Below are 14,896 nucleotides of genomic sequence, written 5' to 3'. Positions count from 1 at the left end.
TGGGACGGGGGTTTGGGGGGAAATGGATACATGTATATATATGGCAGAGTCCCTCTGCTGTCCAAAACTATCAGCTATACCAATATAAAATTTAAAAAATGTGGACTCATGGTTGATGAAGGCTGGGATGTGAGGGAAATGCAGAGTGACTGCTAATGGGTATAGAGTCACTTTACATTGTGATGAAAATATTCTAAAACTGACTGTGGTGATGGCTCTACATCTCTGTGTATACACTAAAACCATTGACTTGCACACATTCAATGAGTGAATTTTACAGCCTATAAATGATACCTCATTTTTTAAAAGTTAGAAAAGATAACATGGGAAAAAAGAAAACAGAAAGTTTTTGAGATTTTGGATAAGACAAAAAGCAAGAACCATAAAAAGAAAAACTTGATAAATTCTGCAAAACTGAAGAGACACTCTTCAAAAGACACGATTAAGGAAATAAAAAGACAAGTTAGAGAGTAGGTAAAAACATGTGCAAGACACATTTCTAATTAAAAAAAAATATCCAGAATATATAAAGAATTCTCATTTGAAAACAAAAACCTGGATTTAAAAGTGGCAAAAGAACACAACACTCCACGATGTGAATAAATACATGAAAAGAAGCTCAACATCAGTAGTCATTAAAAAAACACAAATTAAAAACCACAAAAGGAAAACCACTAACCACTATGAGAACTGCTAAATTTTAAGAACTGACCATGTTGAGCTCTGGCAAGGAGGGAGAGCAACCAGAACCTCCTTATGCTGCTGGTGGGCATTCAAAGTGGGACAGTTGCTGGAAAACAGCTGGGTTTTCATATTCACTCACCAGAAGACCTAGCAATTCCACTCGTATGTAGTTATTTACTCAAGAGAAATTAAAATAGATGTCCACATATACACCTGTATAGTGTTTATAGCAGCTTCAGTCATAATCTGGAAAAAGTATAAACAGCCCAAATGTCCATCCATGGGTAAATTCATAAACAAATTGAAACTATGATGACAGACTTTAAAAATAAGACAGAATCAAGAACTGTGAAATCATACTTTTGGGTTCAGTTTCCAGGTTCTTCTACTTACGTGTGTCAAGTACAAGTGCACAGCAAACTTTAAAGTACCTGAGCTGGTTATGAGTTATTATTGTTGCAATTGTTATTCTCATTAACTAGCTCTTAAATTTTTTATTATTTGTTGCCAGACACTCTGAGAAACTTCTTGGCTCATTCTCTCTCTCTGCCTTTTTAAAAAATGAATTATAATAAGCAGAAGATAAATACAACCCAAAATCCTGCCACAGATGATGGCAGAATTCTGTCTAATGCATCTTCCAAGTAACTCCTAAAATTATGATCTTTTCTCATCTCTTTGAGATTTTCTGCTGCTGCTGCTGCTGCTAAGTTGCTTGAGTCGTGTCCAACTCTGTGCGACCCCTTAGATGGCAGCCCACCAGGCTGTGAACACTGGAGTGGGCTGCCATTTCCTTCTCCAATGCATGAAAGTGAAAAGTGAAAGTGAAGTCACTCAGTCGTGCCCGACTCTTATCGACCCCATGGATTACAGTTTACCAGGCTCCTCCGTACATGGGCATTCTATAATACAAGCAACAAGTGTCATAACTCAAATATTTTCTCTGTTCACATCTAAGGTACACCTCACAAGTTCTGGTGCCATTTGCTTAATTTATCCGATGTCTTCTGCCGCCCCTACATTAACACTTTTCCTTGTTTCTGTTGCGATGAAAGGGAAACTGTTAGTCACTCAGTTGTGTTTGATTCTTTGCGATTGCAAGGACTGTAGCCCGCCAGGCTCCTCTGTCCATGGGATTTTCCAGGCGAGAATACTGGAATGGGAAGCCATTCCCTTCTCCATCTGTTATGATCAGTTCAGTTCAGTTCAGTCGCTCAGTCGTGTCTGACTCTTTGCGACCCCATGAATTGCAGCACGCCAGGCCTCCCTGTCCATCACCAACTCCCGGAGTTCACTCAGACTCACATCCATCGAGTCCGTGATGCCATCCAGCCATCTCATCCTCTGTCGCCCCTTCTCCTCCTGCTCCCAATCCCTCCCAGCATCAGAGTCTTTTCCAATGAGTCAACTCTTCACATGAGGTGGCCAAAGTACTGGAGTTTCAGCTTTAGCATCATTCCTTCCAAAGAAATCCCAGGGCGGATCTCCTTCAGAATGGACTGGTTGGATCTCCTTGCAGTCCAAGGGACTCTCAAGAGTCTTCTCCAACACCACAGTTCAAAAGCATCAATTCTTCGGCGCTCAGCCTTCTTCACAGTCCAACTCTCACATCCATACATGACCACTGGAAAAACCAGAGCCTTGACTAGACGGACCTTAGTCGGCAAAGTAATGTCTCTGCTTTTGAATATGCTGTCTAGGTTGGTCATAACTTTTCTTCCAAGGAGTAAGCATCTTTTAAATTTAGGCTTCCCTTAATAGTTAACATGTTGGTTATCCACGTTAAGTACACAGCCTGAAAACCAAAAAAGTACCAAATCTCTTTCTTCTCCATAACAGCGAATAAGATAACAGGGAGAACAAATCTAGAAATTACCTATTGTTTTCCTTCGCTTACGAAATTAAACCTTTCTTCTTCCCAGAGAAACACTACTCTCTCCAGATCTTCCTTCCTTTGTTAGTTGAAGACATGGTATTAAACAAAGATTTACATAATTTCAATTCTAACCAAATATATAAAACTAATATGGGTAGCATAGGTGGGTCTTTAAAAATCTGGCTACGCTGGGACTGCCCTCGTGGTCCAGGGGTTCAGATTCCATACTTCTACTGCAGGGCAGGAAGATCCCGCATGCTACGTGGTGTGGCCAAACAAACAAACAAACAAACAAAAATCTGGCTAAATGCTAAATGGTGGCAACTGGTAAGGCACAGAATATTATCAAATCAAGTAAGTGATACCAATATTTATAAATTATGCAGGAAAATAAGATTTAATGCAAACATATTGTAGAAGCACTATCATTATCTCAAATCTTTTAAAATTTTCACAGTTCATACATTTTCATTTATACCTGTTATACAACTTATATCTAAATTATATGAAATAAACCTCTTTGTTGTGATATTTTGTTTTGTTATTCATTCATACAGTTTAATCTATATATCACCTGAATGAGCAACTGTCATAAAATTTTAAAAAACAAAAAACCTCCACAGATCTCCTGAGTGCTTTCCAACTTCCTTCTTTCCTCTGGTATTATACAATCTGTAATGATCAGATTTCAAGCAACACCTAATGGCATCACATAACTTTATTTTAAGAGTAGCATAAAAGAAACGTAAAAAACAATAAAATCAAAGGATTCCCCCTCCTCCAAGACAATTATTTACTGTTAATTTCCAATATTCACAAGATATAAATACATACTTCCAAAGGATTACAATTAAGAAATAGATTATTTCTTGAAATATTAAACTGGTATTTATTCTGAACAAAGGCAATTAAATATTGATAAATAAACCAAACTAGATACTTTCCTAGATACCACTTTCTAACAGGCTGAGCCCTAAGGGAAACATGCCGGTTTCTTTGAGAAGTACATCAAAATACTACAGTCAGATCATCTATTTTGGTTGTCTTTAAAAGCCACTTTCATGATGAATAATAGAACAATTATTTCCAAACACGCACTAAATTTCATCACCATAAACCAAAGGCGGGAAACCCCAAAGCATATACAACAAAAAGCCCTGTGCCGGAGAACGGAGAGGCACCTACCTCATGCACTAGAGCAAGCGAGGTCTGCTTGAAGCTTCGCCCTCTACTGGCCATCAGTCGATTCAATGGCTTGCCATCTTTACTCTGATACATTGAAATATCATAACAAAATAACATGCCACCTTAAAAAACAGAAATATAAAAACATTGCTTATGGAAAAACTTCATTAACTAGGTTCTCAGCAGTCGATATTCAATCCGGATAGAGACACTTAGAAATTAAAAGAATATGCTAAGCAAATTATTTTTTTTTTTAACTGTTGGTACAGGAAAGAAAAAACAGAGTTATAAGCAGTTAGCATCTTGAAACTACAGAGGAGTGTTATTCATTTGTAAATAAATGAGAAAATTTCAAATCATGTTTATTTTAAATTTTGTTAACTGTTACTTCTAGAGAGTCTATTAACTTTCCTTAAAAAATAAATCTCAAATAAAGAGAAATGCTTACGCATACAAGTCTTTGTGAACTCCTGATAATATGGGTTCCTTTAGTTTACACCCATAAGTGGACTAGTTTTCCATCATACCTATACTCACATACATTCACTCTCCCTTTTTCCTCCCCTCCTCCATCTGTTACCCTTCTCCCAATCCTTCCTACTCTGCTTAACTAAACTGAACTTCTAGCATTAGCTGACCCCATGTCAGTTAAAAAGCAAAGGCAGGCAGCCAAACACTAGAGTATGAGTTAGGGTAATCTTGGACCTTATCTGGGTGATTCTGGGCCAATGAGAAGACATATTCAAGGACTAAGGTACTAAAACAGAAAAAAATTACCTTTAAAAATATCTCTTCCTGAAGTATAATAGAGAAGAGTGCACATAAACATACCACTCAATGGATTTTTACAAACTGAACAAAAGTGTAATCAGCACTCAGATCAAGAAGCAAAAAATTGTTAACATCTTAGAAGCCCTTCCTCATGTCTCATTCCAATCACGTCCACCTCCAGCCCAAAGATAACAACTTTCTAGCAACCTTTGGAGAAGGAAATGGCAACCCACTCCAGTACCCTTGCCTGGAGAATCCCATGGAGGGAGGAGCCTGGTAGGTAACAGTCCATGGAGTGGTACTTTACACAACTGGAATCAGGCTGTACACTTTTGTATCTGACTTCTTTCACTTAACATAATCATTGTGAGAATCATTCATATTGTTATTGGCAGTTGTAGTATATGCATTGTCATTATTGAATAACACTCCATGATGCGCACATACCACAATTTTACTGTCAATAGGCATTTAGATAGCTTCTAGCATTGGAAAAGACTGATGTTGGGAGGGATTGGGGACAGGAGGAGAAGGGGACAACAGAGGATGAGATGGCTGGATGGCATCACTGACTCGATGGACGTGAGTCTGAGTGAACTCCGGGAGTTGGTGATGGACAGGGAGGCCTGGCGTGCTGCGATTCATGGGGTCGCAAAGAGTCGGACACGACTGAGCGACTGAACTGAACTGATCCCTTCTATAGGGGATCTTTCCAACCCAGGAATCAAATGGGGGTCTCCTGCATTACAGCCGGATTATTTACCAGCTGAGCTACCAGGTAAGCTCAGCAACTAAAATAAGTTTAAGGAAAGTGAGAAAGTGAAGTTGCTCAGTCGTGTCCGATTCTTTGTGACTCCATGGACTGTAACCTACCAGGCTCCTCCCTCCATGGGATTCTCCAGGCAAGGGTACTGGAGTGGGTTGCCATTTCCTTAGACGGCAGCCCACGAGGGTCCCCCATCCCTGAGATTCTCTAGGCAAGAACACTGGAGTGGGGTGCCATTGCCTTCTCCAAAAGTAAGTTTAGGGCTTATTATGTCTTTTGGTGACTTTATTTGGGCTTATTCCTAAGAATGAAATAGGTAGGTAACAGAGTATTAATTTATTCAGTATAAACTGTCCCAAGTGGTTCTACTAACCTACATTCCCCGCAGCAGTTCTATTTACTCCGCATGTTTATCAATACTTTGTATTTTCCATTGTTTTTCATCTTAGCCACAGTGTTAGGTCTGCTGCGGTATCTTACTGTGGTTTTAATTTGCATTTCTCAGATGATTAATGAACTTGATCATCTAATCATATGTTCATCAGACATTTGTATACCCTCTTTTTTTTTTCCTTTTTTTTAAAAAAAAATTTTAATTGGAGGCTAATTACTTTACAATATTGCAGTGGGTTTTGCCATACATTGACATGAATCAGCCATGGGTGTACATGCGTTCCCCATCCTGAAACCCCCTCCCACCTCCCTCCCCATCCCATCCCTCACGGTCATCCCAGTGCACCGGCCCTGAGCACCCTGTCTCATGCCTCAAACCTGGACTGGCAATCTATATCACATATGGTAATATACATGTTTCAATGCTATTCTCTCAGATCGTCCCATCCTCGTCTTCTCCCACAGAGTCCAAAAGTCTGTTCTTTACATCTGTGTCTCTTTTGCTGTTTCGAATATCGGGTCATCATTACCATCTTTCTAAATTCCATACATATGTGTTAATATACTGTGTATACCCTCTTTTTGAAGGGTAAACTCAATCCTTTTCCCTGTTTTTCAATTGTCTTTTTCTTACTGATTTTCAAAAATAGTTTACATATGCTAGATACAAGTTCTTTATCAGATATATGTTCTAAAAATACTTGTATTCTGTGCCTTGCCTTTTCACTCTCTTAATGGTATACGTTCATTAATACATGTTCATGATTTTAATATAATTTGGTATTTTTCAAAAAGATCATCCCTTTTCTCTACAGCACCACAGTATTACCTTTGTAACAAATCTAGTGACCTTGTATATGTAGGTCTGTTTCTGTACACTCCATATTCTTCCACTAGTCAGTTGGCCTGTCTTTGCACCAGTATTATACTGTCAATTATCGTGGCTTCATAACAGGTCTGGATATCTGGTAATGTATATCCTTCTATTTTGTTTTTGTTCTCTAAGCTTACCTTGGCCATTATTGGTATTTTGGAATTCCATACAAATTTTAGAATCAGTCTGTCAATTTCCAAAAACCTACTGGGATGTGGATTGGGCTGGGTTGAAACAACATATTAGCTTGGAGAGAGCTGACATTTTTACAGCATGGTGTCTTCTGGTCCATAAACACTTTATATAACTCAATTTATTCAAATTTCTTTAACTTTTCTCCAAAATATTTTATAGCATACAGTATAAGGATTTTACACAATTCTTGTTCAATTTATTCTGGGTACTTGATGGTTTTTGGTACCGGTATAAATGATACAATTTTTAAGTTTCATTTTTGTTATGTATATACAAATATACAATTCATTTTTATATGATCTTTGTACAGAGTAATCTTAATTCATTTATTAATCCTAATTAGTCTGCAGATTATTTTGGGTTTTCTCTGTACACAATCATGTCATCAACAAATAATGACTACTTTATCTCTTCCTTTCTAATCTGTATGACTTTTATTTCTTTTCCTTGGCTCATTACACTAGCTATGGCTTCCATTACAATACTGAATAATAGTGGTAACAACAAGCATCCATATCTTTTCCCCCAATCTCAAGGAGTGAAAGTTTCATTATTTCAGCATTAAGTACAAAGATGGCATTGTAGATGTTCTTTATCAGAATAAAAGAAGTTCTATTCAGAGCCTAATGAGAGTCTTTTATGTAACATGAATAGGAGCTAAGTTTTTCAAAGGCTTTTTCTACATCTATTGAGGTCATCTAAAGATTATACTGCCTTTTTGCTATTAATGTAATAAATTATATTGATTTTCAAACATTAAATTAACCCCACTAATTATTATTTATTTTCCTTTGTGTGTACTAATGAATTCCATTTTCTAACATATTTTGGGGAGATTTTCACAACTATGTTCATGGAAAAGAGTGGCTTTTAATATTCCCTTCTGATATTCAGTATTAAGGTTATGCTGACCTCATCTAGAGGGTTCTTTTTTTTCCTCCTATATTAGAGTTTCTAAAGATCCCTGTTATTTCTTTCTTAATTTTTTTCAACATTCACCAAAGAAGCATCTGCACCTAGGGTTTCTTTGTGGGAAGGTTCTTACATACTCAATTTCTTTAATACTAATACCCAATTTCAAACTATTCATATAGTCTAGTCTGCTTTCTGTCAGTTCTGCAAAGTTTTATATTTTGATGAACTTCTATATCTCATCTAAACTGTGAAATTCATTGTTTAAAAGTTCTTCATAATTTATTTTTTTTTAATGCTTCGGGGTCTGAAGTGCTGTCTCCTTTGTTGTTCCTAGTATAGGTAATCTATATTTCTCTATTTTTCTGTCCAGACTTACAATGGTTTTATCAATTCTTTCAAACTTTCCAAAGAGTCAACTTTTGGCTTTGCTGATTTTATTTATTTTATATGTTTTCTATTTTCATTGATTTTTATTCTTATATTTATTATTCTTTCCTTTATAATTTAAGTTTAATTCACTGCTATTTTCCATTTTTCTTGAAATAGAAGCTTTAATTATCATTGGTTTTCTTTTTTTTTTCAGTATTTCATATTTTAAAGGGATGAATTTCCCACTAACACTGTTTCAGTTGCATCCCACAAGTTGTAATTTGGCTTATTTCCATTATCATTCAGTTCAAAATATTTTCTGATTTCCATTTCGATTTTTCCTTTGATCCATGGATGATCTATATTATTGAATTTCCAGGCTAGTGGAATTTCCAGGCTGGTTATCTTTTTATCAGTTTTAGATCAATCCCATTGCTATCCAAGGACAGACTCAACGACTTGAATATTTTGAAATTTGTTGAAGTTTATGATCTGCCATAGGATCATTCTGATAAGTAGCCAATGTACAGTTTGTGTGTGTGTGTGTTAAGTCGCTTCAGTCGTGTCCGACTCTTGGCAACGCCATGAACTATACAGCCCCTCAGGCTCTTCTGTCCATGGGGATTTTCCAGGCAAGAATACTGGAGTGGGTTGCCATTTCCTCCTCCAGGTAAAGAACCTTTACCAGTGTATATAAAGACATCTTAAAAATCAACAAGAAGACAAATAACCCAATGCACAGTTTAAAAGCATACAGATTATATCACTATAAGATGCAGTGTTCCATGCATCACTTAAGTAAAGTTTGTTCACAGTATTGTTCATATATTTTGTGCACTTGATTTTTTGTCTGCTTATTCATCAAGTCATTGCAGAAGATGTTTTAGAGTTTCCTCCTAGTATTGTGGATTTGTCTATTTAGTTAGTTCTAATTTTTTGTCATGTCGTTTGAACTCTGCTATTTTGTGTACACTGATTAGACTTGTGATGCCTTCCTGATATACTGACTGCTTTATCTCCATGAAATATTCCCTTCCTTTCTAGTTTCTTCCTTTTTCAAACGCCTAGAACCTTATCCCTGTATACTGGATAGTAATGAAAGAACCACAGAAATTCTAAATGATGCTATTTTTTTGTCTGAGAGGGGTTTCTCCTCTGTTAGGCAGAGTGAAGGACTGACCATCTCAACTGAATTGGGGATTTAACTGAGCCAGGCTTGATGATAGCTTTGGTAAATCTCAGTCTGCCTCTGGTTCAACCCTGTTTCTAGGGCGCACCTTCTTCAAGATTTTCAACAGCCTGATGATTTTGACAGCCTGATGGGTCTTTGACTCTTTAGTATGGGAAGATTATGGGAGATTCAGAGATTTACATCTGTCCTCAGAAGTTTTCAGGTTACCTTTTAAATTCCCATCCCACAAAGCTTCAAAATTTGACAGATACCTTAAGGGAGAATCATGCTGTGTGCTTGAAGTCCCTCCAGCTCAGTTTTGTCACTAAGGTTACCACAAAAATGTCAGGATCTCTGTTGGTTTCTCTGCCTCCTGTATCACTCTCTTGCTAAGGTCAAGCCTGAATTTCAGTCTCTAACTGAGGCCAAAATGAGTAAAGGGAACCAGGTGAAAAGACCTGTAGATCTCCAGTATCAATTCACTATTTGTGCACTTGGCTTTCAGGCCCATTCTCCTAGTCAGTCTTTGTTTCCCAAGCACTATAAGACTGGAGACCACTGCCTTTCAGAAGCATCAGCCTAGTTCTCCAACTTACAGTGCAAACTCAAAACTCACCAAATATCTCAAGAGGAAAATCTCTAGTTTGTCACTTATATTAGTTAGAATCTTCAGAAAACCAGAACTAACAAGATATGTATAGATATAGATATGTAGATAAGCAAGTAGAGATTTTTTTTTAAGGCAATTGATTCACAAGAATTTGGAGGCTGAGAGGTCCCACAATCTTCTGTCTGCAAACGAGGGAACCAGGAAAGCCAGTCGTGTAATTCAGTCTGAGTCAGGAAGCCCAAGAACCTGGAGCACCACCGTCCAAAGGCAGGAGAAGATGGATCTCCCAGCTTCACCCTTCCTCTGTCTTTTTGTTCTATTCAGGTCTCCAATGGTTTGGATGTTGCTGAGCCACACTGCTCAGGGTGATCTTTACTCCGTCTGCTGACTCAAATGCTAACCTCTTCTGGAAACTCACGTACAGACACACTCAGAAATCATATTTATCATTTATCTGAGCATCATTTAGCCCAATTAAGATGATACATACAATTAATCACCACATCACCCTAGTCCCTTGACACCACTGAAAGCTTTACTGGTTTTTCTATCCTCCAACAGGCCTCTGCCTGAGCCAATTCCCAGTTCCAGTCTGCAACCAAAACCAGTGAACACCCCCTATGAGGTGGGGGCCGGTGGGTGGGGCAGGGAACAATCTAAAACATCTAAGGTTGTTCCCCCTGTTCTGTAATTTCAGTCTACCTCTTCTCTGCTTTTATTTATGTCTTTGCTTCTGCAGTTCTCTAAATGGCTTTAACACGTGATTCATGTTTGTAATTTATCCAGTGTGTCTAGATGTGAGCAGCAGCAGCAATGCCTTTCCACACCCAATCACATCCTACTTGGAGGAGAAGCTTAAATCAGTACATTAAAAACCTATACATTGATGTATCACGCTTACCCGCAAGGCCAGGTTTCAAACCTGGCTGCTTGTTTGTTTCGTACATTTTCAACATAAAATTGGGGATTCCTGCTACAGTCTTTCCTTGATCTAAGCGGGCACCTCCTTTCAATGCAGAGTGATACACCCCACGGGGCATATTCACCATTTCTTGCTTCACAAGTGATGTAAAAAATTCCTCCAAAGCTGAAAGAAATAAAAGGAGATCAAAAGTAAGTATCGTATGCTAGAAGAGAAACATTCATTCTTAAATACTGACAAAAAAAACAACTTAGCTATATTTTAGATAATATTTCACGAAGTAAAAGAACAAGTCTTGAGTCTCATTCCATTCTTAGTCTTCCTAAAACCAGAACATGGCACTCAGTTATGCAAGTTTAAAAGCTTGGTCATTCTTAATTCCTCTTTCTCATAGTTTTTATATGTAATTCATTAGCAAGTCCTTTTAGATCTATCTTTAAAAATATATCTCAAATCCACCCCTTTCCATTTTTACTGCTACTTGCCCGGTCATTATCTTCTCTTTTCCTCATTTGGATGAATTTAAAAACTAGTGTCTTGATTTCTTCTCCTCATGACTACTCCTCCAAACCATCCTCTACTCAGAAGCTAGAATTTTATGTCACTTCCATCTCTGACACCTTCCGGTGTTTCCTCACTGTACACAGAATAACATCAAAGCTTCTAGAAATGATCAAGGCTTTCTATGACCCAGGCCCGACTCGCCTTCTGACTACATCTCTACCACCTGCCTAGCTATGTTAAAGGCACGTTTTCACGTGGGCTTTACTCCATTCCTCACTAACACAAAGCTCATACCTAAGACAAGGCCACTGCGCTTGCTGCTCCTTCTAACACTAACCCTTGACTGCCACGTGACTGGCTCTTTCTTATCGTTTAGAAAGAGCCTTTTATGACTGTCCTTCATTCCGTAGTAATATCAGTACACTTATTTTTAAAAACTAATTCATTATTTATTTGTGTTCCTTCTAATTAAGCCCAAGATCCTTATTGCTTGACATCTTTACTTATTATAAGGGAATATAGTAATCCAGGATCAGAAGACAACAGGATATTCAAGCAAAATACTTGATTAACACTATAGGTTTATATTCAAGTGTTATTTTCCCAAGGACCACTAGAGGCTGCCCAATGCAGAACAAAAACAGCAACAAAAAAATAAAGCTAAACAAATCATAAGGGAAACAAAACAGGAAAGCACTGCATGTGCCTCTTCCTATAGGAAGAAAAAGCAACAGTCCACCTATCTGAACTAGAATTCTATTCTGAACAGGTCTAAATGTCCCCTTTAAATAACCACAGTTAAATTAAAGGCAGCAAATTCTCACCGGAACATGGATTACATACCCAGTTCTGTCATTCTTATATGGAACCTCTCTAGGCACAACTAAGCTTCTCCATTCAAAGTCCAGAGAATACCTATGTAGTAAGCTTTCCATTTTGCCTTCCAGATCCACCCTCCCAACCCTGCTCTGTGTCCTGGAAGAATAACCTTTCACAATAGCATCACCAGGCTCTCTTGTCCTCTGGCTTTCAGCTGGCTTCACTCAATGGGAGATACTGGTAGGAGATCAGAGGCTGAGAACAGAGGTGAGGGCATGTTACTCCCTAGACATCCTCCTGCAGGACTGCCCCAGGATGCCTGTATCCCTCTTTTGAAGGTCCTGACTCCCCTTGCTGCTGCTGATGCTGCTGTTAAGTCGCTTCAGTTGTGTCTGACTCTGTGCGACCTCATAGACGGCAGCCCACCAGGCTCCGCTGTCCCTGGGATTCTCCAGGCAAGAATACTGGAGTGGGTTGCCATTTCCTTCTCCAATACATGAAAGTGAAAAGTGAAAGTGAAGTCGTTCAGTTGTGTCCAACTCTTAGCGACCCCATGGACTGCAGACTACCAGGCTCCTCCGTCCATGGGATTTTCCAGGCAAGAGTACTAGAGTGGGGTGCCATTCCCTTCTCTGTCTGACTCCCCTTAGGCAGCCCTATTTATGACACAGAAGCTCTCTCTTACTCTCATAACTATTACCTTCCTTTACCTCTTCAAGCTGAGAGACATTTGCCATTCTGGGATGATCCACTATTGCTTGTGAATTTTCTTTAACCTTGACAGCACATGTTTAAGCAGTCCTTTATTAAACTCGAGTATTCCCTCTGAATTTCCTGTGAAGACCCTGACCAATATGTCATCTGAATGAAAAATGTGGGTAATATGCATTGGCACGTCACATATCCCAAGTCCTATATACACGACCACATGAATGACTTCAAGCTGGGGAGGAGTCTAGACTTTCCAGAATGTACCTAAGAATTAGGTGCTTGCGAGGACAGAAGGCATCCAATCTGGTAAAAGATAATATATGTCAAGAGATAAGTACACATCTCCACATAGACCAACCCAGGAATGAAAATTTGTCTATTTGTCAGGCACTTCAGAGAACTAAGGACTCTCAAATAATTCCAGGCCTGAGAGCAGTTTAAATGAAAGTAAAATACCAGGGATGCAACTGATATGTACAGTACCATCTGTCCCAGCCCTTGAAAAAGCTAGCAACTAGGAATTTTCCCCATTGTCTTTGAACCTTGCCCTAGTCTCTTCCTTCCAGATGATCAAGTGAGGACTTGAAAAGAGCTGAAAATCTGTAGGACACAGAGTGTTAGATATAAAACAAATGTCTTCCAACAGATGAGGACATAGACAAACTATGGTACATTTCATGTGCGTGCTAAGTCAGTTCAGTCGTGTTTGACTCTTTGTGACCCCGTGGACTATAGCCTGCCAGACTCCACTGTCCAAGGGATTCTCCAGGCAAGAACACTGGAGTGGGTCACTGTGCCCTCCTCCAGGGGGATCTTCCTGACCTAGGGATCGAACCTGCGTCTCTGACAATTCCTGCATTTGTAGGTGGGTTCTTTACTGCTAATGCCACCTGGGTACATCTCAAAATGGAATATTACTTAGCAATAAAAAAGAACATTGATACAGATAACTACTTGGATGGGTCTTAGATGTTATACTGAGCTTTTTTAAAAAGCTAATTCTCAAAACTTATATACTGTAAAAAAGAAAAATTGATGAAATCCAAGTAGGTCTACAGTTTAATTAACAGTATGAAAGTGAATTCCCTGGTATTAATAATGAACTAAAGTTATGTGAGATGTTATCAATGGGAATAGCTGGGTAAAAGTACTTTCTAATTTTGCAACTTCTGATAAGTCTAAACTTATTTCAAAATTAAAAAATATTTTACAGCATACAGAGAAGGCAATGGCACCTCACTCCAGTACTCTTGCCTGGAAAATCCCATGGATGGAGGAGCTTGGTAGGCTGCAGTTCATGGGGTCGCTAAGAGTTAGACATGACTGAGCGACTTCACTTTCACTTTTCACTGTCATGCACTGGAGAAGGAAATGGCAATCCACTCGTGTTCTTGCCTGGAGAATCCCAGGGACAGCGGAGCCTGGTGGGCTGCCGTCTATGAGGTCGCACAGAGTTGGACATGACTGAAGTGACTTAGCAGCAGCAGCAGTAACATCCCTATTTAAAATAATTCAAATCACTGGATTTACTTTGCAACTGCTTTTGCGTTCACTTGAAAGGAATAAGAGAAGAAAAGGGCCAGCGTTGCTTCACATTCACTGCAATTCAGGCTTCTGCCTGCTGTACCTAGAAACTTAAAATATATCATCCACCCTGTACTTCTTAGGTTGTACATCTCTAAGGCAGTGCCTTTTCCTGGTTTGTACAATCACAGGGAATAAGAGGCAAAAAAAAAAATGAAGAACTTTGCTCGTGGTGACATGGTCTGCCAGACAGTCAGCCTCTAGATCATTCACCTGACTGACTCTTATATTGAATTTTCTCAAATAGATACAGTTAACCTCAACTCCTCCCCTTCTTCCTTAGGGACAGATACTAGTAAATATCAAGTACAAACATGCAGAAGAATCAGTTAACGGCCATCACAGTTCTGCACATACTGAGTGGACAGAAACAACAGTATACCTCGGCCACACACATCTCACCCCTTCTCCTGTTTCTAATACCACGAGACTAGAGTAAGGGTCTATTTAAGAGGGAACAATGTCATTTTAAAAGCCCAAGAGGACTTTGAACTCTTCGGTTATCTGGGGATATAGGCGGAACTTTGGATAACTGGAGGCGTTTTTC

At 38.8% G+C, this 14,896-nt stretch overlaps 1 protein-coding gene across 3 annotated transcripts in view; it reads right to left on the bottom strand.

Annotated features, from left to right (window-relative positions):
* The window catches only part of FOCAD (focadhesin), a 298,144-nt gene that overhangs the window by 87,645 nt on the left and 195,603 nt on the right, over positions 1-14,896 (bottom strand). For all 3 annotated transcript variants that reach the window (XM_027964571.2, XM_042243479.1, XM_060409523.1), the window contains exons 20-21: positions 10,711-10,896; positions 3,746-3,867 (exon numbers count right to left, since the gene is read on the bottom strand). In XM_027964571.2, the coding sequence (XP_027820372.2) occupies positions 3,746-3,867; positions 10,711-10,896 (308 nt within the window). The remainder of the gene's footprint in view (positions 1-3,745; positions 3,868-10,710; positions 10,897-14,896) is intronic.

The sequence above is a fragment of the Ovis aries genome, chromosome 2, assembly GCF_016772045.2.
Source record: "Ovis aries strain OAR_USU_Benz2616 breed Rambouillet chromosome 2, ARS-UI_Ramb_v3.0, whole genome shotgun sequence".
NCBI classification, from domain to species: Eukaryota; Metazoa; Chordata; class Mammalia; order Artiodactyla; family Bovidae; genus Ovis; species Ovis aries.
The sequence above is the reverse complement of the archived record's forward strand: the minus strand, read 5'-3'. Positions and strand labels throughout refer to the sequence as shown.